We start from the raw sequence: 26,588 nt of genomic DNA on the forward strand, positions 1-26,588 counted from the left end.
TTACTTATTCATGCTCCGCGTGCATGACGTCATGTTTCCGGTGGCCACCGGACGCCCTCTGGCGGCCAGGGCGCCGCGCGCCGCTCCTCCTCCCCTCTCTGATCAACAAGCAGCCTGGTGGTGATATCATATGCTGCTGCTAAACCTCCACACAGAAGCAAAATGGCCGATAGTAAACTAACCGATCATACAGCGTCTGACAGTCATCAAGGGTTTATGCACGTTTTGTTTACAGCTTGAGAGCTCCAGTCGCGCATAAAGGATAGTCGCCTTTCCTCGTTTTTTTCTACGATTAACATTTCGCCTTTCGGTGATGTCATTTCTTATTCAGTTTAGCCTTGGAAGCCTCGAAGAACTCGCTCGCTGGGCTTAGCTGCCGTGCTAGCCTGCTAGCGGTAGGTCTGCAAGAATTTTTGCACAGAAGCACTTTATGTCCTACGTGATTCCCGAGGTGAGTTTTTTAATTTTTTTACATAAACGTTGTGCGCTTTGGTAGCTTTCATAATATGTGTGCTGGCTAATGTCGTTTATAACAATTTTCTACCGCCGTACAGCCAACAACGTTTGGGTTTGTCAGTTTTAGAGGAGCTTCGCTTGTTGTGCGTCGCAGGGCTGAAGAAACGTCACCGAAGTTCGTCGTTTAATTTGGCCCTGTCCGTCCGTCTGTCCGTCGGCCGTGGGCACCGACGAGGCAGCTCGCCGTGCGCTCACCGACCTGCTGTCAGCGGTGTTTTTGTACCCGCTGAAGTTACGAGACAAAAAGGCCATTCGTGTAAACGAAGGGGAATGCATTGTGTTTGCAAACATGGGGCCATGTCTGTAGCCAGTGTGACGTGCCTGTTGTTGTCCGCAGTCTGCTGCGTACAGGTGAGCGCCGACAGAGGCACCTGGCTCTGGGACGGCTTATCCCCGCGACACCCCGGTCCTCGGTCGCGGCTCCGCGCTCACCGCTGCGTTGAAGTCGACTAGCATTAGCTGTTCGCCTGCTCGAGTAAAGCTCCTCTGGTGGACCGTACTTAGCAGCTATTTGTTTCTTGGCCTCGTATTTACCCCGAAATCCAAGTCGTTTTGCTTTTAATGCTACTACAAAACATCTTCTCACACATTACGCAGGCCAAACCGTGAAAGGCTGGTTGTTTATCCAGAGAGGGGTTAAAGCCATAAGTTGTGAGGTTAGCTTGCATTAGCGCTGTATGACATGGTGCTAATTACGTGCAGCTTAGCTAACACACACTGGGCCCAGTCGTATTTACAGCTCTCTGATATCTGAGAGCCCTCTGCTTCCCCACACACAACACTGTCCAGCTTTTCCCCAGCTCTCTGGAGCATGCTCTGCTTTCCACACAAACAGGCTCACGTGGCGGGGGTATGGGCTGTGTTATTTGCATATTTCAAACACATATGTTTACTTTTTGCAGGGTTATGGGGGGGTAGGTGTTGGGTCAGCCATTGCTTGTCCTTGATAACACCGGATAGATCCCGTCATCCACACACATTAAAGCTAGTATGATCTGGATCATGCTGCCTTTTCAGTCTGTATTGCAAGAGGCCCTGACATTTCCAGAAATGTAGAGTTTGGAGTCACTTGTGTGTTTGGCTGTTGCCCGTGTTGTTTGTTGGTTGGAATTGCAATCGTTTGCTGGTTAATGAATTATGCAGTGAGAAGCTAGACTACCACGGGCTGTTGTCAAGCTGCCTGCCCCAGGTTAACGTTACACTCCTAACAACATAGACTGTGTAGGTGCATTACCAGGCACAGATCTGATCATAATATTAATTGTAACAAAGTGGTGTATGTGTGAAAAAACTATTATTTTGTGAGTTTTAAGTTACTTTAAGTGAGGCCTGATGTGTAGCATTAATAATTGAATGTGTACATGTATCCTCACAGACAGGAGAATCAGGAAAGGGAACAGTGGTTCATGGAAGACAAGAAAAAGAAGAAAGAAGATAAAAAGAAAAGGGAAACCTCTCAGAAGGTAAACAGTGCCACCAACCTTTGCCTGTGTTTTTATTTTGCAAATTGTCACTATGATGCAGTTTCCAGTTCATTACCACTCACTTGTTGAATTAGAGCTGATACTCTCTATTAATTGGCTATTTTGAATATTCACTCTGGTAAATAGAAGTTTGTTTGTTTTTTTAAATTTCTTTCAATTTTCCTTGGGTGTGATTTTGACATGGTGAATATCAAATGTGACCTTTTTTGGTTTCTGTAACAGATTTTCTCCCTCATACTTGTATTCATGTAGTGATCTGAAAACAAAATGTTCTTTATCATTTGCCACCAGGAAATTCTCTGCCCTATGTAAGACTAAAATATTCTTTGTATTTCAGGTGCCAGAACAGAAAATCAAAGGTATGTTTAGTTTCTTTTTGTTTGTTACTAGGACAGTCCACTGTGATATGTGTTTTGTATTGTGGTGACCCAGGGAATTTGTTATTGCATAGAATTGTATTGTACATGTGCATGCCTCAATTTTCAAGTATACCAGTGATTCACACCCTTTTATTATTTGCATTTTTCAGTGCCAGAATCAGCCAAGCCCTCCTGCCCCCAGCCACTTGCCACCCCAGGCTCAGTGTCCCCCAGCCCTGGCCCTGTTGCTCCCTCATCCCCCAGTCCTGGTGCAGCTGGGGTTTCTGCACAAGTTCCTCCTGGTGGTGGGAACAATGCAAAGCAGCGGACTGCTGTGGCCAACGGACAGCCCTCCTCCTCTCCCTCTGGAAGCCAGAGCTCCCAGCAGCAGCGATACATGTCCAGAGAGGTTCCACCGAGATTTCGCTGCCAGCAGGACCATAAAGTGTTACTGAAGAGGGGCCAGCCGCCGCTGTCCTCCATGCTGCTGGGCGGAGGAGGAGGAGGGGAAGGGGGTACAGGAGGAGGAGGCGGTGGCTGGGCAGCCACCCCACCTGCTTCCTCACAGGGAGCAGATAACCCCAATGCAAGCACAGCTGGAGGCACGGGTGGGTCACTGTTTCCAAACTAAAAGATGATAACATTTACTAGTAACACATGATGCCACTAACTGTGGTAAACTTGTGTCTTAAAGTAGCAGCAATTAAGTTTACTCAGCAGCCATGGGCAGGGTTTATAGTGGTACACCATCCAGCAATTGATGTTATAATATTATAGTTTTAAACTTGTACACATGACAATGATGACATATTCAATATAGGGACTTGTAAGCTGTAGTACTGGGACCACCAGTTGGTTTGTTCACTAGTTTGTATTGTCAGTGCTTGAGTTGTCAATTAAATTATTGGTCTCAATTTTGTTCACATAGATTCCAACCCGGGTTCATCGTCCCCTTCACCCCCCAACTCCTCTTCATCCTCATTATGTGTCGCTGCTCTGTCGTCTTCTTCTACTACTACTACTTCAACTTATGCAAATTCCACATGGGGGGCAGGCTCTGGCAGCCAGTCCTCTTCTCAGGGCTGCGGGAAGGTGATTGTGGATGGGACTGACCTGGAGGACTGGCCGAGCATCCTAGGCGGGGCCAAACTGAGCTCTGATATGGCTGGAGGAGGGGTGCAGGAGCAGGACTGCCCCAGTAACAACAACAACAGTAGTGCCTCATGGAGTGAGAGAAACATCCAGCAGAAGGGAGGAGCAGCAGGAGGAGGAACAGGGAACATGGACAATCCTTCCCCGCCTCATTCTTCTCCTCTTCCCTCCTCTTCCTCGCTTAATGAATGTGTTCCGTCAAGTGGTGGTGTGTGGGGCTCTTCCTCCTCCTCTCAGGTGGAGGCAGGGCTCGGATCAGCAGCATTTTACAATTCCAAAGTCTCCCATCTTCTTCCTGGGCCTCAGGAGAGCCCTTTGGGTGGCAGCAGCAGTGTCCCTGGTGCCAATTTCAACCCCAACATGAACCCCTCTGCCTGGCCTGCTCTGGTGCAAGGTGGGACGTCGACTTCGGCTAGTGACAGCCCCCCACAACACTCGTCCATTACTTCAGCTTCCTCGTTCTCTGCCAGCACCACCCTCATCACCACTCACCCTCTTTCATCTGTGAATCAAACCGGTCTTCATCAGCAGCACACTGAGACAGCTGTGGGGGGCAGGAGTGCAGAACCACAGCAGCACTTAGGAAACCCAGGGGCGGATCCGGGTTCAAGCGGGGGAGCACGAGGAGGAGCAGGACCAAATCAAGAAGGTGGTGATGAGAGAGACTGTGGGCCGGCTGGTGTCGACGAAGACGGGAACGGTAACCTTTCTGGTTCTTCCGCATTAGCTGCCACTTCTTCTTGGAGATCCATGCCTCCAGCGTCCTCCGACCTCGGTGCAGGTGCGTCACAGGCAGATGGGTGGGGGGGGGGGAGGAACTGGAACTCAGGGGCAGGAAGGGAATGTGTGGGGCTTTGGTAGTCAGGGTGAAAAGGCAGCGTGGGGCAGGGGAAACGATGGTGGCTCAAATACCCCAGTGGTATCTCAGGGAGCGTGGGAAGGAGGCAGTTCAGATGCAGAGTGGGGTGGCACAGCGGGAGGTGTAAGTTCAAGTAACTTAGCAATAGGAAGTGGAAGGGGAGGAGACGGGAGCAGCAACAGCAGCAGTAGTGGAAGCAGCGTAGGGGTTGGTGGCAGCGTTCTGCCGGACTCTGCCACACCAAAGTTTGAAACTATGACAAAAGCTTGGGACAATCAGAAAGGGATGGAAAGTGGGGACGGGGCAGTTGGGGAGTGGGGTGAAGGAGGAGGGCAAGATGGAGGCACTGGAGGTGGAGGACCCTCATCCTCTAGTGGAGGAGGCTCCATAGCTGGAAGTGGTGGAGGAGGGAGTGGTGGCAGTCAGGACCAGGACCGTGCTTCGTCTGCGCACCACCGCTCCCAACAGAACTCCAACACTGACGTGGCCTTACTTAGCATGCTCAATCGATCTGACCTGGACCCCAGGGTTCTGTCCAACATGGGCTGGGGGCAGACCCAGATTCGGCAGAACGTGGCCTGGGACCTGGACACCGCAACAGGAGCAGGAAGCAGAAATGGAAGAAGCAGAAATGAAAGAAGCACTTCATCCTCCTCTGCATTCTCATCAGCAACCATGAACACTACCGCTAGTCGTGGCCCCGGGTACCCATCCAACACAAGTTCAATACCTAATGATCCATCTTCTGGCAGTCACACGTCCAGCCTAAACTCTGGTGCTGGTACAGTGAAGGATGGCTGGGATGGTGGTGCAACACAATCCACCTGTGGTCCTCACATGCCTGGTAGCACTATAAGGAAGCCAGGGATGCCAGAAGGAGATGCTGAGGGCAACCCAGGAAAGGCAGCTGGAGGCTGGGGTGATCTCCCTCCTGAAAAACAGGAGAAAGGATGGGGGACTGAAGAACAGCAATGGAGGGATCACAGAGGAGGAGGAAACAGGAGAGACATTGGAGAACAGGGTAGTGGATGGACAGATGGTCCAGAGGATAAAGGGAAAGGGGGGTGGAAGGGGACTGGAAGAGGTGAAGCAGGTGGCTGGGGAGGAGACTGGGGACAGAGAGACCAGAGAGACCAGAGAGACCAGAGAGACTCTATACCTGCAAGTGGGTGGGGAGATGGACGAAACAGAGGTGGAAGCAACTCTGATGAGGGATCCTCCTGGGGCAATATTGATGAAGGGGGGTCTCAGCGTGGAGGATGGGGAGGGGGAGATGTGGGTGGTGGCAAATCCCACCAGGACTGGGGGAGTGCTAAGCCCCACACATCATCAGCACAGATACCAAACAGCCAAGTGGCACCAATGAAAGCCCCAAATCAACAGCAGCACCAATCACAGGGCCCGCAGCCACCAGGAGGTCCCGGGCCAGGAGGGTGGAGCAGCCGGTCAAATGTCGGAGGTGGAGGTCCACCATCCAAGAATCAGAACCAAAGTGCGGGCTGGACCTCTGGCCCGATCCCCCAAATCTCTGGAGGTGGGGGGGATAACCTGGAGCCTAGTGGCTGGGAAGAACCCTCTCCTCAGTCTATCAGTCGTAAAATGGAAATTGATGACGGCACTTCAGCTTGGGGAGACCCAAACCGCTACAACAGCAAGAATGTGAATTTGTGGGACAAAAACAGTGCTGCGCCCAGCCAAAGCCACAGTCAACCGGCCCCACCACCACCACCCATGCAGCAGCAGCAGCAGCAGCCACCGAGGAGGCAGCAGGGGCTGCAGCACAATAGGGACACAAACCCTGGCAACACTGCAGTGGGTAAGCATGGGTGATCATTACAAATAAGTTGTATAAATAAGTTATTTTTTGCCAAGTCCACACCCAAAGTAGTGCATCATCAGAATTTGAATTGTTAAAAAAAAAAAAAAAAAACTTTTCTTTGAGATGTTGCAATCTTACAATTGCTTGTGCAGGATATTGATTTCATGTATCAGAAACAGCTGCAGCTGAGCACAAATATATTTATACATATACACTGACTCTTGATTTTAGTTTCACACAATAAACACTTTTTCTTTGGCATATTCTAAAAGCTAGTTTTTCAATATCCTATGTCTAGGTATGTGGGGAGGAGGTTCACAAAATGTGGATAATGGTACAGCTGCATGGGGTCAGACGTCAGAAGCAGCGTCAGGTTGGGGGGAGCCAGATGAACCCAGCAAAACGCCTGGCTGGGGAAACTCTTCAACCAACCCTGGTAAACCTGGTAAGAGCACTGATTCACATTACAAGATCTAAATTCTGGGGTTACCTCATCATTTCAAGACATGATGCTAAGCCTCAAACAAAACAACATTATACATCTCTCAGTTTGAATGGAAATTTTTCAAACCAGAACTTCCAAATCTATCATGTTTTGTTTTTGCTAAAGGCACCAAGTCAATGGAAAGCTGGGCTGGGAAAGGAGAAGGATCCGTTTCAGCCTCCCGTCACCCCAGTTGGGATGAGGAAGATGATGGTGGTGGGGGGGTCTGGAACAGCACCAGCTCCCAGGGAAGCAGTTCCTCCTTCAACTCTGGAGGTTGGGGTCAGACTCATGGAGGAAAGAGAGGCAACATGAAGGTAGGGAACATTCTCAGACCCACAAACAGGGTGACGCAGAATCTTATGGTTCAGTGTAATAAAAAAAATTAAGTAGTTCAATTTTGTTTTGTATCTTTCCCTAATACCGACGGATCAATTTTATTTTTTATTTTCTGCTTTTGACTGAAAGAAAAATGTTTGAATTTCTTTTCTTCAGAGTGGAGGCGGCGACAGCTGGATGAACCCAGTGTCACGGCAGTTTTCAAACATGGGTCTTCTGGTAAGATATCAAGTCACTAAAGAAGAATTAGCAGTTAAAATTACTCATTGATGATTTCATTGTGATGAATGGATTATATTGTTGCTATCCCAAAATGAGCGCGAGGCCTCTAAATGACTTTGTTCTTCCTCAGGGCGACGACCCAAGTGATGACAAAAAGATGGAAGGAGATAAGAGAGGAATAACTGACTATAATGGAGAGATGCGAAGGGGAGGAAGAAGTGGAGGTTACCGGATGCCTAGTTCCAAAGACATGGGTCCTGTTGACATGGGGCCCTACGGTGAAAAGGTGCGAGTCTGTTTGTAATGCTAACCTTTATTAAGTCACTTTTTACACTTTACACTTACACTTTTAAAGTTGGCAGTCGAGTGTATTTATTTTGATATTCATGTCAACAACATATGATATGTGGCTGTGAAAATCCATGTCAAGTGTGAGTTGTGGTAACTGGTGGACTGGTTTCCATTAAATGCCAGATGGGTGGCCATGGAGTGTTTGTTGGCAGTGGCGGAGGGATGCCTCAGCCTCGAGGGATGCACCAACCTGGCATGCATCAGATGAATCCCTCCCAGGGGTTACGTGCTCAAGTGCCTCATCAGTTCCTGTCTGCTCAGGTCTGTTGTCTGCCGTCTCTGATGCTATTAGTCAGGATGAATTTGAATGCAAGAGAGATGGAGGGTCTCCTGAGTCCTGCCAGTGTTGACTTAACATAATCACATAGGTGATATGCAGGAAGCCTACATGTCAATGTGGTAGTAGTGTTGTTTGTATGACTTGCTAGCTGCTGAACAGAATCATTTATTTCCTGAACACTTTGTGGCTTGGCAGCTTCTAAGAGGCCATGAACACAATGTTTTGGTATAATGAAATCGACTTCATTCTTTTTGTTTCCTAGTACTGTTTCACCTGTGTATATTTCACAGGTTCAATTTCCCCAGCATTACTCAGATGACACATTAGCCGTCTAATTCACTTGGCCCTTATTGCATCTTGAAGTGTCTTTCCGTCATGCGGTGCAGTTGCTTAAAATGGGAATCAGTACTCACCTGTTGACATGCACATTTCTAGCAAAGACCCAACAATCAATTCTGTTTTCATTTACGAAAAAGTCTCAGAAAACAAAATCTCCCCCACACAGTTTTTACTTGCTTTATTAACATTTCAGTTTGTCATTTAGACAAATAGCTGAAGGCCCTCTGAAGAGATACCAATAACACTGTCCAGTGTGCCCAGCCAATAGTTTGTGATCCCATGCACCTTGTACTGACTTAATGATGTGCAAGAATAGTTTTGAAATCGGTAACTGATGGATTTAAATATGTTTTATCATTCATACATTTCGAGTGAACAACCGTTTCTCATATTCCGCTAACGCCAAGTGTCTGCATCGACGACACTACATAAAGCAGTTCCTGTGGCCTACAGGTGCCGGGTCCTATGCTGAAGCAGATGCCCTCTCCTGGTGGCAGTGTGGGTGGAGTGGTTGGAGGAGTAGGAGGTGTTGGCAGCGTTGGAAGTGTCGGAGGGGTCGGTGGTGTTGGGGGAGGAGTGTTCCCCCCTCAAATTTCCCCACAGCAGCTAGCAATGCTCAGCAACATTTACCCCCACATGCAGCAGTTCCATCTGGTACGTTTCTAAATCCGAGATTGTTGCCTGACAGATTGATAAATTACATTGGAAAAATATTTCGACGCAGACTGCTGTTGTGTGAATAAATCTTAAATCACATGGTAAATTGTAGTAATCCCACCCTTGCGAGCACTCGCAGTATAATTATCTGAGCACTATTTGCTATTTTTACCTTCATCTCTGATCCATCTTCTCCCCACCTCCTCACAGGCTTGTCAACTCCTGATACAACAGCAGCAGCAACAGCAGCAGCTCTTGCAGAACCAGAGGAAGTTCCCTCAGCCACAGCCTCTCAGGCAGCAGCCAGACCCACAGCAGGTGAGCATGATGATGTTCTCCACACAGACATGACACATTCGGTCAGAGATATTGGCACCTTTTGATCCTCAACCAATGTAACTGTGATACATCCTTCCTGAGAACATATGACATGTATTTATTTATCAAGACAGTTTGGGAACATTCGGTGTACTTTGCATTTATTCTAATAGCGATTTGTTTTCTTGAATCGTGTCCTTCTTAGCTGGCAAGGATTATGGCTATTCTGCAGCAGCAGAGACAGCATCAGCAGGGTGGAGTTGGAGGAGCTGCTGCAGGAGGAGGGAGCTCCAAACTGTCCCCCTCTCACCTGGGAGGAGGCCTGTCCAAGCAGCCCATGGTAGACTCTCTTCCGCATCCTGGAATGGGGGGGCCCTTATCAGACCTTCATGCCAAAACGCAAGGGATGTACTCTGGTGAGTCTAATGTGGGTTGTTGTGGGTTAAAAAATATGCAATCAGTTCTGTAAGAATCTGATGAAAGGTTTTGTGTACATGGTTGGTTAGGCTGCCAAAATAGCATTGTAAAATCCTGTGTTACGGTTTTTGGAGATCGGAAGTCAAAGGAATGTGCCTCAGGATAATGCAGGTATGCTCACCTGTCAGCGTCCAGTAGCTGTGTAATTTATGTTAACACTGACCTCTACTCAGGGCTTGCCCCCGGTGGAAACCTGTCAGGACTTGAGCTCGGTCCCATGATGGGAGGGATGAAAGACACGGGAGGACAGCAGTCCCGCTTCAAATGGATGATGGAGGGACATTCCCCAGCTCCCTCTCCCCCTGACACAACCCTTCACAAGAATGGTGGGTCAACAGATGGTTCATAACAAGATATTTGCAAAGACAAATTTCACAGTTTGGCAAAGCTCACTTCCCACACTGCTGTCAATCTGGTGTTAACTGTACTGGCAATCACCTTTTGTTCACAGTGTCAGTTGAATATGATATGAAACATATTCATGTCAATCTGTTTGACCTTATTTCTCTCTCTCGTGTGCCGTTCTGAAGGTCCTTTACCCAGTTCTATAAAGGTGAGAGGAGGATCCCCTTACTCCCAGTATGAAATGCTGGGCGGTGATGGCTTAGGGATTCCCCCACAGGGCTCTGCAGACAGCTGGCACCGAACTCCTGGTAGTAAAATGGGGAACAAACCTGCCACGTCAAGCTGGCCTCCTGGTAAATATGTCTTTCTCTGCTACTTGCTACCTCATGACCAACAGCCTCAGACTCGCATGTAGACAGTACTCCATATTTATAAGCAAGTAACATTTTACTACCTAAAGAAAGAAAGAACAAGAACTGATAATATTAATTCGCTCTTAATCCTACAACCAATGTTTAATTAAAAGCTTTGAGGTAAGAGGAGGCCCGATTAAATGTTCAATACATGAAGACATCCAGAAGAATCAACATAGCCACAACCACGGGAGTGGTTATGTTCTTATGATGTACAAATAGCAGCAGCATGATAGCATTTCATCATTTCAATCAGTCAATAAGTTTTCTGTTGTCCAATGACAGAGTTCCAGCCCGGTGTGCCCTGGAAGGGGATCCAGAGTAGTGGGGACCCCGAGTCCGATCCCTACATGACTCCTGGTAGTGTTCTTGGCTCCCCAGGACCCCCGAGCCTCAATGACTCTGACCACCAGTTACTGCGAGACAACATAGGTATTTAACTAAATGTCCCAATATTTCAGTGAACATAGTTGTTGGTTTTAGAACTAGGCTGTAAATATATCTCCAAAACTATGAGATTTGTGTTGACAGAAGTTTGAATTCTGCCTCAATTAAAAGCAAAAAAATAGATGATGGGGGCTTACTGGGGATTCTTAAGCTATTTTTGACTGGGGCAGCCATGGATCAGCACTACATCCGCAAATGTCCATGACTTAGTGAGTGATGAAGTTACACCATTGGTCAGCCAAGTCTTGGACTTCTTCAATAGATCATTGCTCTTTCAAAAAGATTCATATCTTCAACTGTAGCATTTTATTCTTAACAGTAAGCAGGATTTTTATTTACCTCAACTGCAGATGGTCTTCATGTGCAGTTTAATATGTAGAATTGGCCATACCAGTATTTTAGTATGATGCTTTGATTTTATCCACACTGTTTGCCCTTTTTTAATTGATTTCTCTCCGTGCCCCTGATGGCTAGTCTGACTATGGAACAATCTATAGGGCCAACAGCAATAAAATCAGAAATGGACTCACTGTCAGCACCTGTGACAGTGGCCTGTTTATCTCATGTTAAGAGCACATTGTGCTTATTGCCTTAAGAGATTTTATAAGCATTTAACCTTTTTGTTGTGTACGAGTATATTGTCAGACCAGGAAAGAAATTCTGCCCTTGTTTTATGATTGATATGATTTTTTCTTCTATGAATTGCAACCTCTAAACACACATAGACAGTCTGTCCATGCACTTTTATACCCAGTGTAATTTGTATATTGCTGGCCTAGAATTATTGTCTCATAAATTGACTATTTATTGACAGGAAGTCGTAGATCAAAGGTTCAATGAACAGTGCAGCTCACGCACTCTTTGTGTACTCCATCTGTACTCTGGTTGACTTAAACTTGTAATGTTTTGTAGGGCCAAACCCCTCCCTCAACACCTCGCTGCCTTCACCTGGTGCCTGGCCCTACAGTGCCTCAGACAGCCCCCTCAGCAATGCACACAGCACAGGTATCTTTTAAATAATTGATCGTGATATACTGTTACTTTATTGATATTCTATTATTGTGTTTACGTTGGATTTTGCTCGAGTTGTGTTGTGTCTTTTCTGCAAAGATGCCTCGGAGGTTAGCCGTACTGTGAACTCTCCACTCCCAGTTCTGTGGTGTGTTTGTCAAAACTCATTTTCCCCCTCGTTCTCCCACCCTCCTCATATCCTCCTCAGGAAAGTACTCGGAGTACAAGCCCAGCTGGCCCCCAGAGCCCATCGGACAAAACAAGTTGTGGAAGACCAATCGCAACAGCTCGCAGCTGCCACGCCCCCCTCCCGGTTTAACTAATCAGAAGCAGACCTCGCCCTCCCCCTGGGGTAGTGGAGGCCCACGGTTGGCCCGAAGCTGGGGAGGGGGTGGGATTAATCAAGAGTCAAGATTTGGGCCAGGTACTGTTTACGAGAAAAGATCTTATTATTTTTTAACCGTTTGTCAACGTAGTCTTCGACAGCGACATGTTGGCTGTGCACTGGTCTGCCTACAGTGACATGAAACTTTGTAGAAAGTTGTCTTAATGTTAATGAGTTGATCTTTGATGTAATCTCTCAGTCATCAACTGTGACATGATTGTTTCATTCTTGTTTTCTTTTCTGTTTCTCACTCCTTTTCTGTTTGTCTTTGAAGGCTCAGCTTGGAGTGACGGTGTGGCCTCCAGAGGCAGCTGCTGGTTGCTGCTGAGCAACCTGACGCCTCAGGTAAAGAGTGAGAAAAAAGATACCAAAGGGGCAATTTTCAGGGGGTTTGATTGTTAGCACTCTGTCACTGTCTGTAAATGGAAGTCATCCAGGTAAAGATGTCACATAAGTAAACTGTACGTACAGCGTAGAATTACAACATTTTTATAACCTGTCACCACAGCGGAAGTCTTCATGGTTGTAAAGAAAAGAAGCCTCTCAGACACACTGTCAGGGTTTGAACTCAAAGCGTTAAACCCCCTGTGCTCATTCATCTGTATTCCCCTTCAGTCTGTCTTATGCAAATGAGACAGAATGATGCGTGATCCGTCTGTAATTGGATTGTGAAGTTGGATGAGCCATTTAATCAATTAGAGCCTGCACAAATGACACTGGTATGACACTGCCACACGAACAGGATAGAAATGGAAATGTGAAATTTCTAGAAAGTCTAGGCGAAATTTTATATAGTGTTTTACAGGAATCCAGTCTTCTTGTACATAGGCGTGCATGTCTAGTGTATCTTACTGTAACAGGATAACAGACCAGTAAAGCCAGTATAGTCTCACCTCATTATTTATTAATTCACATTTCTTCAAACATATAACTGTTATTGTATAACCCCACAGATTTTCTGACCTTTCTTTGTCCCTGTAATTGCTAACTTTGCAGACAATTACTCAAGCTTTTCTCACATAACACACACATACATTAAATCTTTTACACCTAACCTTTATTATGCTTTCCCTACAGATCGATGGCTCCACACTGCGGACTATCTGCATGCAGCATGGCCCCCTGCTGACCTTCCACCTTGGCCTGACCCAGGGCAGTGCTCTGATTCGCTACAACAGCCGGCAGGAAGCAGCCAAGGCCCAGGGTGCACTGCACATGTAGGTTAACCTGTCACCTCCTTAATACACACTTACTGAACACTGAGCACGTTGCTGTCGATCTAAAAACGAACATGTAACTTCCTCTCAGGTGTGTTCTGGGCAACACCACAATCCTGGCGGAGTTCGTGAGTGAGGAAGAAGTCGCTCGCTATTTTGCACATTCCCAGGCTGGAGGGGCAGAGGGCGCCGGCTCAGGAGGGGCTGCGGCCGGTGGGACGCAGGGCTCATCTGGAACGGGCACCACTGTGGCCAGCAGTGGAGGCAGCTCCCCAGGGAGTGAGCGGGCATCAGCAGGCACGGCTTCAGGTGGAAACGGAAATGGCGGCGGAGGAGGAGGAGAAGGCGGAGCAGCGGTTCTAGGTAGCGTGCGGTCGTCCGGCTCCGGCTGGCAAAGTCTCGATGGTACAGGCAGTTCTTCAGAAACCTCCTCGGCCCAAGGACCTGGGCTGGGGATATTTTCCCAGTGGAGCACCAATGGGTCTGGGGAGGGAGGAGGCGTCGGGGGAGTAGAGGCTGGGAGGTCTGGGCTTTGGGGGGGCATGACTGCTGGCTACCCCAGCAGCAGCTTGTGGGGGGCACCGCAAATGGAGGAAAGGCACCAAATGGACAGCCCTGCCGCTTTGTTACCCGGCGACCTGCTGGGAGGAGGAGCTGATTCCATCTGATGAGCCCCCTCCATTTGCACGTGTAGGTTTGGACACACTGATACAACATACACTGGGATACATATGTACCGATAGCACACACATACACACACACACACATTTTCATGGTATGCATATTAATGTACTACACATATACCACATGTGCATACATATACATGGTATGCATATTAATGTGCACACACACAAAGCAGAAATGTGAGACATGCTTACACACATTCTTGTGGCCAGACTTAAGCTATTATATAAACAAATGCAGGGACTGTTAGATGTGTATACAGCCTTTTTCCACAGATGAAGATTTCAACTGCTTAGACTTGAAACCTGAAAAAGAATGAAAAGTCAGTTGGTCTGAGAGACTTGACTGGATTGCTATGTGCTTAGTAAATAGGGGACTTTTCAGCAGATTTACATACACATGCACACACCAAATACAGACAAGCCTTCAGACAGATGGGCACTGTAAACAGCATTACCTTCATCGTATAAGAGAACTTAAAACTACTACATGATGTGAGGTTCAAGTGCAGTTTGTATTCACGTCCCCTTAACGATGGAGACCGAATCCAAACACATGCAAACAGCTCTGATTGACAACAGAACTGTATCTTACTGTGTATGTTAAGTTTGTTTTTCTGTTTGTTTGTATGTATGGTTTTAATTTTTTGAACAGTGAAAATATTGAAAAATGTCATTGTTCTGTTTTCAAAATGCTGACCTCCTACTGTTGTATCTCACGCACTCTTTCTCTGTTATTCTCTCTTGAACATGTTTGTTACTGTTGCAGTGATAAATGTTTAATTGCTGGCAGTTTGAGGCTTTGTTGCATTTCTCCATGTGTCGATACTGCGTGCAGTATCATACACATTATGTGGACATGAGTATGAGTGAGACTGAGACCAAGTAAGTGGATTAAACCACCACAGTTGTTGTGCGTGTGTGAATGTGAGGATAATGTGTGTGTGCATGTTACTGCCTGTCATAATGTGGGCAAGGCTGCTTACTATACAGAAGGTCTATACAAAAATGTTTTGAGTGCATTCGATATACTGCTGACTGTGTGTTAAGAAATATTGGCACTAATGCTTTTTTCTCATTTGAAGTTGTTTTTTTAGCAGACTTGTCTTTTTTATTGTCCGACCTGCAATAATAAAAAAAAAAAAAGAACATTTTAATGACACAAAGAGCTGAAGGCATATGCGTTGAGAAAATGGACATGCCAAATCTTATCAAACTGTGTGGAGTGGGAGGGAGGGGTGGGGCGGGTTGTTTACAGATGCAGAGTAAGAGTTACCGTACGTTTTTAATGTTCTGTTGTTGTGTATTCGTTTTAAATTAAGACAGGCTTTAACACTCCTGTTCAGTGTTTTCGTTTTGAGATTTTACAAAGGAAAAATTTATTTAAACAAATGAGAACAAGATTAATAAAGATGAAAGTATTGGCTTCTACATTTGTCCTTGTGTTCATTTTTGTTATTTATTTTGTGTGTGAAATTTGTGTTTTAAAAGCACTTGGGAGTTTGTTCTGTGTTGACGCACTGGTCCTTTATCCGTTTAGGTCTTGATGTCACACAGTGTGGCACTATCTATTAACCTGACCTCATTGTGTGCTTCCCAATGTAAGGCAATGCCTGGTACTGCATGTTGTAGCGATGAGTATGACAGAGAAAGTACATTCAGGTGGAATGACTGTTCACAGACTGGGCCACAGCAAAACAAGCCAGGATGTCCATCTGTCACCCTCTCATTACCATCCACAAACCAATCCTATTTAACACCCACGTCATCCTGCAGTAAGCCACTGCTTACTGTATGAAATTATTTTCCTTCTCATTGTGTGTAGTGGGTACCACTGGCCCCAGAAGCAATATTACAGATCATTTCTTCAATCCAGAGAAAAGTTTTGTGACAGGACCCTGATCCAAATAAATATTGGCTCAAATTGAGTCATAAAGGAGTTGCAGGTGTGTACTGGTGGAAAAATCAGTTTTCATGTTTGCCAAGAAATCACACTGGAGACACTTGTGCAAACTGATAAATACCATTATTGCTGAATATCATGTTATATTCGTTTGTGTAGTGCATGGCAAACAAGACCGGATTGACTGTGTAAACTCAGAATTGTCGCTTGAAGTGACAATTAGACACTTGATAATTAGACTAAGTTGATAATTGCTGAATTAATGGTCATAATGTTTGGAGGAAGGAGCAGTTGCGTGTGACGTTTTTCTTTAATGACGGTGCCCTGACATCCAGGGGATGACATCATCGACGTGGTGAACGGGCGTGTTGTTAAGTAACGAGAGGGGGAGACAGACTCGAGTGGAGGACGGCCGCCCGTGCTGCTGCTGCTGCTGCTCGAGCTTCTCAGGGACTATCAACAGGGAGTGCAACCGACGACAGAGCTCCGAGCTGGGGGTATGAAAGCCGCCAGAATCCGCTCCCATCCTCCTTTACCCAGGCCCCTGTCCGGCTGACAACCATCGGATCAGAAGCTCCACCGAACCAGCTCTCGGACGAACCCAGTATCGGGTGAGTGGCGGGTCGGGGAACCGGGGAAACCGAGGGGGAAAAGCGGCCTGATTCGGCCGAATTAGAGGCTTGTATTCACGGCTTACGCGAGAGGGGGAGGGGGCGAGTAGTAAGGATAGCTATCTACACAGGCTGGTCCAGTACATGGGTGCGGTTGGTTGTAACTATAATAGAAAATGTGGCGAAGTCCGATATAACCACACATATATAGCTTTTTAAACATTTTTTTGATAATGTTGGTGGTGCAGCACGTACCACGGTACCGTTAACGTTTCTCCACTAGCCTACTCTTAGCAGCTAACACTAACTAACCTTAATGCCTTCGCTTGGTATTTATTTATTTTCTAGCATTACTATCGTATTTTACTCAAGCAAATGAGTCGATATGAGCGTTATGACTGTTAACAAACGCTGTTAAATGTAATATTATAGCAGATATTTTTGGTCCGGTATCGTAAATCATAACTGACTCGGTTCTCAAAGATTAGCAACCAGGACCTGAAAAATACAGTCGGAAACCCGCCAGTACACGCACATAACAAATACATTGTGTGTTGTTTGTGTCGCTGTTGTATTGATTCGTGTGTTTGGTGTGTAGTTTGTAGCCCAGAGTTGGCCGTGGACTGACAGCTGTCTGGTTGTGAGAGGCGTAGCACCGCTCAGCTCGGCTCTACGTGTGATTGTGAAATCCTCTGAGTCTCTCACTTGTTTTTTCCTCTCGGACTTAACTTTGTCACTTCCACCCAGGACCCCCGCTACACGAGTGTGTCTGTGTTATTTCTAGAAATACTAAATCGGCCACACTTTTGGGGACTCCAACTGAAGCAACACTTTCCCCATCTTTCAGGCAGCTACTACTACAATGGCACATGTTGTTTTTCCAAGTGTCTGACAGCCTAGTACCACCTGCTACTCCTCACTTGGGGCCAATTTGGAAACAACATTTAGTGCATTCTTCACATTGTTGCTAAGTTTTTAAACATCTTACATATCCTCACACTGCTACATCCTCCCTAAAGCTTTTTTTTTTTAGATTGAACACATGAGGAAATATTCACTTAAACTCATAGGGACACATACTGCAAACATACATTAATTAATCAATGCAACTTGCACTGTGGTCTTTTGATTTATAATGTTACTCCCTGACTGTATCACACGAGACAGCCTTTTGGTGTAATGAAACCTAACCCTTTATTAACCCAAATCCATCTGCCTCCATCACATCTACTATGGCCGGCTGTCCCCCAGTCAGCTACGACCAACAGAGTTATAGGCCCCATGTCTTTTGGTGTGTTGAGTCACTTGATGTTGTCACTGGAAATGAGGACGGAGCAATGCAAGTTGTATGTGTTGGAGTCAGTAGATGGTGGTATATTTGACATGACTGTTTTATAGCAGCTTGTGACTTTGTGAGAGAGGGATGTTTGGGTGTAAGCAGGCTGAATGCAGAGGACCAGCTCTGCAGAATTGATGACTGTGTTCTGCTTGCTTGAGTTGGCATGGCCACAAAACCTGGGTTGTCTGAGAATGCTTTGTTTTGCACTTTCTCTGAGATGTTGTCATGAGACTGTTTGCTGTTTTCTATAGAGGATGTAGATTCAGGTCATTGAAAGTACAAAACGGAGATCCGGAGAGACGACACGGTACGTTTCATATGCGTCCCTGCTGAATTGTCAATAGAGCACGTGACGTGTACTTATTTAATAGCGCCCAGGCTGACATGAACTGTTATTTGAAAACACAGCTGAGCTCCATTGGGAACAGGCGTTCACTGTTACTATTAAGGGCACGGTGTGTTTTTACGTAGTGAACCCAAATTGCTGCTTGGGAAATAAAAAAATCTCTTTGAAAAATGCGCCGATGCTGGTGATGATTCTCTGCAGCACTTTTTTTTGCCTCCTGAAGTTCATTGCACAGAATTGTCTGAGGGCCTTGACACAGATAAAGTCAGCCAGCGTGCCGTGGCTGCTCATGCCTTCCCTCCCTTGGCAGTGCCAGCTCAGAACAGTAGAGAGCTTAGTCTTGCTTTTGCAGTGGCTGCACAATGTGGCGTGGTAGGGCGAGTACTAAATAAATGATGATCCTGCTCCAGCATCACGTGCAGCTCGGCTCAGAAGATACACTTCATTTCCTCGTGTGCGCCAAGTCCTGATGCAGCCGCTGGTTCTTCTGATCCACTCCTCTTCCAAGAAGCAACTAGCATTTTGCTGTATTTTTTTTTTTTCTCTTCTCTCTTCTCCTCCCTGTGTTTGTTGATCTCGGTGCAGCCACCTCCCCCTCCCTCCCAGCCATCCTACAAATCTAATCGTGTGTTTCTGGAGGCAAGACAGCTGTTTGCTGATCAACTAGCCCTGCTTAGGCTACATTCTCACACAAACACGTGGTCAGTTCAGCATGTCTGGCCTTGACGGTCGTCATGTGAGCAGCTGACTGGCTCTTGAGGGTATCGTCCCTCATTCTACCACTCGGGCAAAGTCGAGGAAATAGTCTGATGTTACATTCAGCTGAGTTTTCCTCTTCTTTAATGTTTGTGTGAGAGTAAAGAAGAGGTCTAACTACCCTAGTGTCATGTGTATTTTGCCCTCCTCTAACCATATCTGTGCTGTGTGTTGTGACAGTGACGACTCGCAACCATGGAGCTGAGAGTGGGGAACAAGTACCGGCTAGGGCGAAAAATAGGGAGTGGTTCCTTCGGAGACATTTACCTTGGTAAGTGGAAACGGACAACATTTTTTCTGTTTTTGCATGCCTTTGCTATATTTCCATTTTGTCCAAATGCTCAGGTTCTTTCCACATTAGTTGCTGGACAGTCTCTTTTCATACTCTACCATTAATTTCTCTTTTAATCTGGGCACTGAGTCAGATTTTCCTTCACATTCATCCATCGCCACATGTACTGGTGAAGTTGTCATGGCTCAGACATGTGTGGTTGTACTTTTATTTATTTATTTTTTAATTGTTTGTTTTCTGTGTGTGTCTCGTCAGGTGCCAACATCGCCACCGGTGAAGAGGTAGCCATCAAGCTTGAATGTGTGAAGACCAAACACCCGCAGTTACACATCGAAAGCAAGTTCTACAAGATGATGCAAGGAGGAGGTAGGAAGTGAACACAGCTTTGACATGCTCGGCTTGATTTTTCAACGCATTCCACATCAAAATGTTTTGTCACGGATAATATTCCAGACGCAGACTCCCTCCTAAACCCACAGGAAATGTCAACAGTTAATTCTTTATGTCTGAAGCACTGTTATTTTCTCAACATTGTGATGTAATTCCATTTTCACAGAGTTGATGCACCATACATGATCATATATTTGCAACAATATCAACTGTGAATAATAACTGGTTGAAAAAACTTGTATTCTAGTGGGCATTCCTTCGATAAAGTGGTGTGGCGCAGAGGGGGACTACAACGTGATGGTCATGGAGCTGCTGGGTCCCAGTCTGGAGGACCTTTTCAACTTCTGCTCCAGGAAGTTCAGCCTGAAGACTGTCCTGCTTTTGGCAGACCAGATGGTATGTCCTGTCTCTGAATAGTTTGGGGGGTGTTAGAATTAGGACAGTTTCACAGTCCCCTCAGTCAAGATCTCACTAAGTGAAACAGTTCTGTTTATAAGCACAATACAGAGATGTAGTATTGAGATCCTACTAGGTCATGTGCATGACCTGAATAACTTGTATTTGTTGGCGCACACACTCGTGTATTGAAACATTGCACATGATTCCCCTAAGGCTTATTTAAAGATTATACATGTTTTGGTCACCACTGCTCTTGTGCATCCTCTGTACTGCAGGATTCAGGCCTCTCTGTTTATCTTGGCCTAGATATTTCATTTCATGGATAGCTCTCTGAAGCACAACTCAACAAACCTTTCGTTCTAACTGCAGCCAAGTTGCTGTGTCAGTCCTCTATATGGGTGTTGGACTGTCCACTTATAGCCAGGGGTCGTCACCTTGTCGTGTCCTGTCTCCATATATCCTGCTGTCCTCTTTGCCTTAGTCTGTTCAAGGTCTTGATGCATTGAGTGCACCTACTGCTGCTCAGTGAGTTTAGAAAACTGGAAAACAAGGAAAGTGCCGGGCCTGACAGCAAGTAACATGTAATGATGTTAATGTGTGGCTGCGTATTAATGTCACCATGAAAGTGCCACAAGGTTCTCTTCTTTTTATCAGAACGATTGGTGTTCTGTGTTGCAGAACCGGACCGTTTTATCAATCATTGTCTCACCTGTGCTCTGTAGATCAGTCGCATCGAGTACATCCACTCCAAGAATTTCATCCATCGGGATGTGAAGCCCGACAACTTCCTGATGGGCCTTGGCAAGAAGGGGAACCTGGTGTACATCATCGACTTCGGCCTGGCCAAGAAGTACCGTGATGCCCGCACACACCAGCACATCCCCTACAGGGAGAACAAGAACCTGACCGGCACGGCGCGCTACGCCTCCATCAACACGCATCTTGGAATCGGTAAGACGAAGGCTATATTTGTGTGTGTGTGTGTTGAGCATCAAGAAGTGGTGCTAGTTTGTCACTTGTCTTGCAGAACATTGGATTAGGTTCCTCATGACAGCACTGCTGTTGCTGCTTGACCTTGTTATTCACACATGTTCTCAGGCAGGTCTGTTGGCCCTAGAAAGCTCCTTTCAGATGTGTTGTGATTTGTTTGTTTACATCCTGCGTCGCTGCCATGGCAGCAAGGTCTAAATGTGTGGGTAATGGTATGTAAAGCAGAAGGAAATAGGTCGGTTCTTGTTGTTTTCTGTCGAACGGAAAAGAAATGAGGACATTTGTAAGTATTTGTTGGTGTTTTGAGTGACAGGCAAACGAAGTCTTCTGCTCCATCAGGGTGACACAGTAGTTCCACTTTGACAGCTGCCTCTAAACTCCACCTTAAATGTGATACATCAGGGCCGGCTTATGAGATCTCCCTTAACACAACGCACACAGTGCGTCAAATTTCACCAGTTGTTGTTGAAAAAAGTTTCCAGATCGCTTTTCTTTTTGCTTTTAGTTTTTTTTTTTTTGTGGCAACATGATATTCAGTGATTTTTAAATCCGGGGTTCTTCAGTTGTTTAACTAGCTCTGCTCTGTTTGATTCTGGATCTTCCTCATCTCTTTATCAGTGTTTTTGTTTATACACACCCTATCAGATCATTTAGCGGATGCAAAGGAACAGAGCTCGTGACACAGCGAATGAAGGAAATGCCAACTGGGATAGAAAGCAGGCCTGTAGTGGTTTTTCCATTTCAGTGTAATGCTCCATAAAACATTTTGCAGACTATTTTCATGTCTAACTATTTAAACACACACCCTATCTCATTTTATTGTACAAAATGATAATAAATGATATGATTTATCACTGTATTTTGTTTTTATAATATTGACTTTGGCTTGGATAGTAACTTGAGGGATATACAGTAGATGAGCACAAAGGATGGTTGGCAGAACAACCGAGGACATTAGCTGAAACTCTGACGGGATAGAGCTGTCTCTGTTTCAGCAGTTTCAGGAGTCGATGTTTTAAGTGTTAAAATGAAGAAACCCATTTGAATGTGGAGCTTGATCAGTCTGTTATGGCAGCGAGTGCTGTGATGCCCAAACCTTGCTTACACACTAGAATAGCTCATTTTATTCCACTCCAATAAGCAACTTTAATTTCTGGTGTTGTGTGATTAACAGGCGACATGTTCCTCTGTACAAAGTGGACATGTAGTGGAAACTGTTCACATCTCTAGCACAAATTGACCTCATTGCGCTGCCATTATCTTTCATACATAGATATTGAAATAGAATAGAATAATTACCCCCGTTCTTTTTATTTTCCATCTGTAGTCATGTGGAGGAAAATCAATCGTCGTTGTGACATCTTAAAAGATCACTAGACCCCAGTATCACATGAAAGCTCTTAATGTCTCCACAATAGAGCCAATAGGCCTCTTTTTTTTATGGAAAAGGGAAGTCATTTCTCATCTTTTGACAATCGGCTGCATTTCATTGATGGGTTGGTGACTATTATGTGGCCATTACAAACTCCTGAAACCTGTAACTTTGTATAATTCCTTTGAGAGGTGTGTTTGAAGAGGCCAGTGGTTTTATCTTTTTAAACTGTAAATGGGGTTTAGGTGAATGGTCCTTTGTTTACTGCACTTAGGGGTTATCCTGCAGCTTTTTTCTCTCACTCTTATATACCGTCTCCCTATTTTTTTGCTGTCCACAGAGCAGTCCAGACGTGACGACCTGGAGTCTCTGGGCTATGTGCTCATGTACTTCAACCTGGGCTCCCTCCCCTGGCAGGGCCTCAAGGCTGCAACCAAGAGACAGAAGTATGAGCGAATCAGTGAGAAGAAAATGTCCACGCCCATCGAGGTTCTTTGCAAAGGATACCCTTGTAAGTGATGTGTCTGTGTTTGCCTGCGTGTACCGAGGCTGCAGCATACCAGTGGCTGTGGTTGTGACACTAGCTGCTGCAGCAGCAGTGTCAGGTTTCCTTCGTGTGAAATTGAACCCTAACAATGCAAATGTTATCTAATCAAAGTCAAAGGTTACTACTGATTCAGCGATGTTGTTATGTTGTGTTGTAATCTGAGTTTTTTGTCATTACTTCCTCTCCCGCAGCTGAGTTCTCCACATACCTGAATTTTTGCCGTTCACTCCGTTTTGACGACAAGCCGGACTATTCCTACCTACGGCAACTCTTCAGGAATCTGTTCCACCGACAGGGCTTCTCCTATGATTATGTCTTTGACTGGAACATGCTCAAATTTGTGAGTTTATGACGAAGTGTTTCTAACTTAAAAACATGTTACAATATGGCACAGAATATGGTAGACGGTTTATTCTCATTGGAATAGCTTTAATGTAACTGCTCTCATCTGTCAGGGCGCCAGTCGGACAGCTGAGGATGGGGATCGGGACAGGAGACCGGGAGATGAGAGGGACGAGCGAATCGGAGGAGCCCCCAGAGGGTCTGCATCACGAGGCCTCCCCCCTGGTCCCAACCCCAGCGCTCCCAACAGAGTGAGGAATGGGCCGGAGCAGGCCATCTCCAACCCTGCCTCGCGGGTCCAACAGTCTGGTGAGTTTCCCTCTAAATTGCTAAATTCCTCCGACATAGCAGGGATTTCTGTCTCGAATGTCTGCACCAGATGTGGTCAACCCTCAATTTTATGCATCGTTTCAGGGAACACGTCGCCACGTGCAATTTCTCGCGCAGAGAGGGAGAGGAAGGTGAGCATGAGGCTCCACCGCGGGGCTCCCGCCAACGTATCGTCCTCTGACCTCACAGCCCGTCATGACCAGTCCAGAATTTCTACATCACAGGTGAAAACACACAACTCGTTTGGTTTAATGACAGCTCCTCAGGACTCAAATTATCTTTTTGAGTGATGTGACTCAATAATACCATAATAACAGGTTTTTTTTCTAAATGAAGGGATTTTGTTTTTTACCTTGCAATCCATCACATGGTTTTGAAACACATCTATAAGACCATGGCTCACTTCTGACTTGCTACACCTTTAGTAACAGATGTAGGTGATATGACAGATTCGTAACTCTTTGTAACACTGAAACAATCAATAGTATTTACAGTGGTGTGTTTAAAACTGTGGTTTTATTGGGTGATGTCCATATCATGACAAAATACCAATGTTAATTCAGTGTACCGTCATCATTGTGCCTGCTGTATGTGTGTGTAATGCTTCCTCTTGAGTCTAAGTCTGTTTGTTTTGCAGGTCAGCGTGCCATTCGAGCACATGGGCAAGTAGAAGGCTTTGGCTCTGCATGCACATGAAACTGACAGGTGAGGTCTAGTTTCACTCATTTGTTCACATGCTGACCGCAGAAATACACTAATACATTACTTACCTGATCAAATAACTAATTATCCGCCTCTTGTTTCAGGGCTGCAAGGTATATTCATGGCTCCGGTTTTTTGTCCTTTTTATTTTTTTTTACCTTGTCTTATTTCAAGATAATTGCCAATGGACACATGGATATTTTGGACGGTAAATTTTTTAAAAGATCCAGGGAAGTACATGATGGCATCCCACATGCACTCTCTCAAGGACCCTCTTTACTGAACCCTGGATCACCACAATACGAAATGCAAACGACTGACAGTGCTACACCATTGTTGCTCCATGGTTGCTCAGACCTGCTCCCCTCTTCCTCGAAGCATTCCCTCAGTACCTTCTGTCTGACAAATGTGAAGGAACGGGCATCAAAGAAGCAAAAAGGTATCAGGGACACACGCATGTTTCTCCTCAAAGGTCAACTTTGTGATTGATATAGGCTTAGTAAAGATTTATCTTTTTCAGTTTCAACAGAGCAAAAACAACTTTTTCTGTGAATGTCGTCTTACCTTTTTATGAGGACGTCTTAAATTGGAGCCCGTTCTGGGTTTCCTGTCTTTTTACATTTGAAAGATGTTAACAGCTAAAAGATGAAGAGGTAGGTGGGGAGCGATAGGTGCAAGGGTAGTGGACGAAAAGAAAGAGAGAGATAACTTTGGAAGGAAAAGTAAGTGATGTTTTAGCTGTTGTAGAGTAACGTTTCTGGTGAAGTAGCAATTGGTCCTTGCTTGCCCTTCATCCATCTATGTTGTGATGATGTACTGTCCCTCAAAACTCAGCCACCAAAACCTCCACTGACCCGATTTCCCCCGTTTTTTGAATTGCGTGTTCTTGTTTGGTTTTAATGTGAGTGGGTAAGGTGAAGAATGACCATAGATATTGCAAAGACACACTCCCAAGTCTTGAGGGAAGCTCCTCAGGAAATTCTCAGCGTATTTGACCAGAGACCATAGCTGCCCGTTTTGGCTAACAAATAGTGGCTGCAATTTTTATGATAGTTCTTAATGTTACCTTTTTTATTCTTTTCTTATTGGAGGTCATTGGGGCGTGGGGAGGCTCTGATGGGGATTACAGTTTGGGGTTGGGGCATCCAATGATTTTTTCTTTTCTTTTCTTTTTTCAAATGTTTACTCCACTGTAAATATTTTTTATTTTGATGTAAAGCCAAAATGTGGTTATTTGTTTTAAGATGTAAAGTAGAAAAATGCATACTAATGACTAAAACGGGGTTCAGAAGTTTAGGTATTAGTTATGTGGGATGGGCTACTGTTGCTTTGCCAGCTGGGTCATCCAACATTTTATGTGTGTGCATGTCTGTGAGAGTGTGTTAGAGAGAACGTGGTGCAGTGTATCCCTGCTCAGAATATAAGATTCATGTTGTCTTTGTATGATTTTGTTTGTTTTTGGTATTTATGTTAAACTATTTTTTATTTGTCAGAAGTAACTTTCTGTTCTTTCTTCTTATCTGTTTCATTTCATCGTCCTATAACTTATTAGAATTATCTTTATCCTATATTTTTGCCTTCTGTTCTGTCTCAAAGGTTGTCTGTCCACCTCATGTGATACATAGGGCTTTCAATATTCCTTCTGCAAAAATGATACACCAATAGTTTGATGTCACCTTGAAATTTCAACCTCCAGCAACCTTGATGATGTCATTCAGATGAAAACAGCTGATGCAATTGCAGGGATGTGTAAATAGCAGTGTACTGTGTAATTACCTTTGTACAGGCCACCATGACCCAGTGGCATTGTAACTGTTGGGTTGGGGATGGTAGAGAAGAGGCTGCGACGACGGGGACTTCACTTTATGTATTGTGTACTGATAGCTTGTACAGTTGTTTAACACACTTTTATTTACAACAGTATTTGTGTATATTTTATGAAGTAATAAAAACGAATAACGTTGCTCACAACTTTTTGCTGACTCATTTCTCTTTCTTTTCTGTTGTGTAACATATTTTTTTGTTTTTTTTATAATATGTATAAAGGGGTGTGTTGTGTGTACATGTACTGTAGTGCTCCTGAACAACGTTACATCATATTGAATAGCAAAG

General features: G+C 45.3%; 2 protein-coding genes across 2 annotated transcripts; both read left to right on the top strand.

Annotated features, from left to right (window-relative positions):
• The first annotated feature begins 149 nt into the window (after positions 1-149).
• On the top strand, positions 150-15,588 carry tnrc6bb.1 (trinucleotide repeat containing adaptor 6Bb.1). Its single transcript, XM_085784829.1, is given in 22 exon segments — positions 150-451; positions 1,892-1,979; positions 2,338-2,359; positions 2,530-2,967; positions 3,288-4,315; positions 4,317-6,186; positions 6,488-6,634; positions 6,800-6,990; positions 7,169-7,231; positions 7,365-7,520; positions 7,709-7,846; positions 8,658-8,858; positions 9,072-9,179; positions 9,385-9,595; positions 9,830-9,982; positions 10,187-10,354; positions 10,700-10,846; positions 11,774-11,866; positions 12,081-12,296; positions 12,532-12,602; positions 13,335-13,474; positions 13,566-15,588. Coding segments are annotated over 21 exon segments (6,195 nt in total). The 5' UTR covers positions 150-451; positions 1,892-1,922; the 3' UTR covers positions 14,143-15,588.
• Positions 15,589-16,508: 920 nt separating this feature from the next.
• Positions 16,509-26,447, top strand: LOC146983322 (casein kinase I). Its single transcript, XM_085784832.1, has 11 exons — positions 16,509-16,671; positions 19,293-19,383; positions 19,660-19,770; positions 20,042-20,190; positions 20,916-21,144; positions 22,896-23,066; positions 23,294-23,442; positions 23,558-23,753; positions 23,859-23,998; positions 24,412-24,479; positions 24,581-26,447. Exons 2-10 carry the CDS (start codon positions 19,308-19,310, stop codon positions 24,442-24,444), a joined length of 1,254 nt encoding a protein of 417 aa, XP_085640958.1. The 5' UTR covers positions 16,509-16,671; positions 19,293-19,307; the 3' UTR covers positions 24,445-24,479; positions 24,581-26,447.
• The last annotated feature ends 141 nt before the right edge of the window (positions 26,448-26,588 follow it).

This window comes from Trachurus japonicus, chromosome 8, assembly GCF_045865225.1.
Source record: "Trachurus japonicus isolate A0001 chromosome 8, Traja_1.0".
NCBI lineage: Eukaryota > Metazoa > Chordata > Actinopteri > Carangiformes > Carangidae > Trachurus > Trachurus japonicus.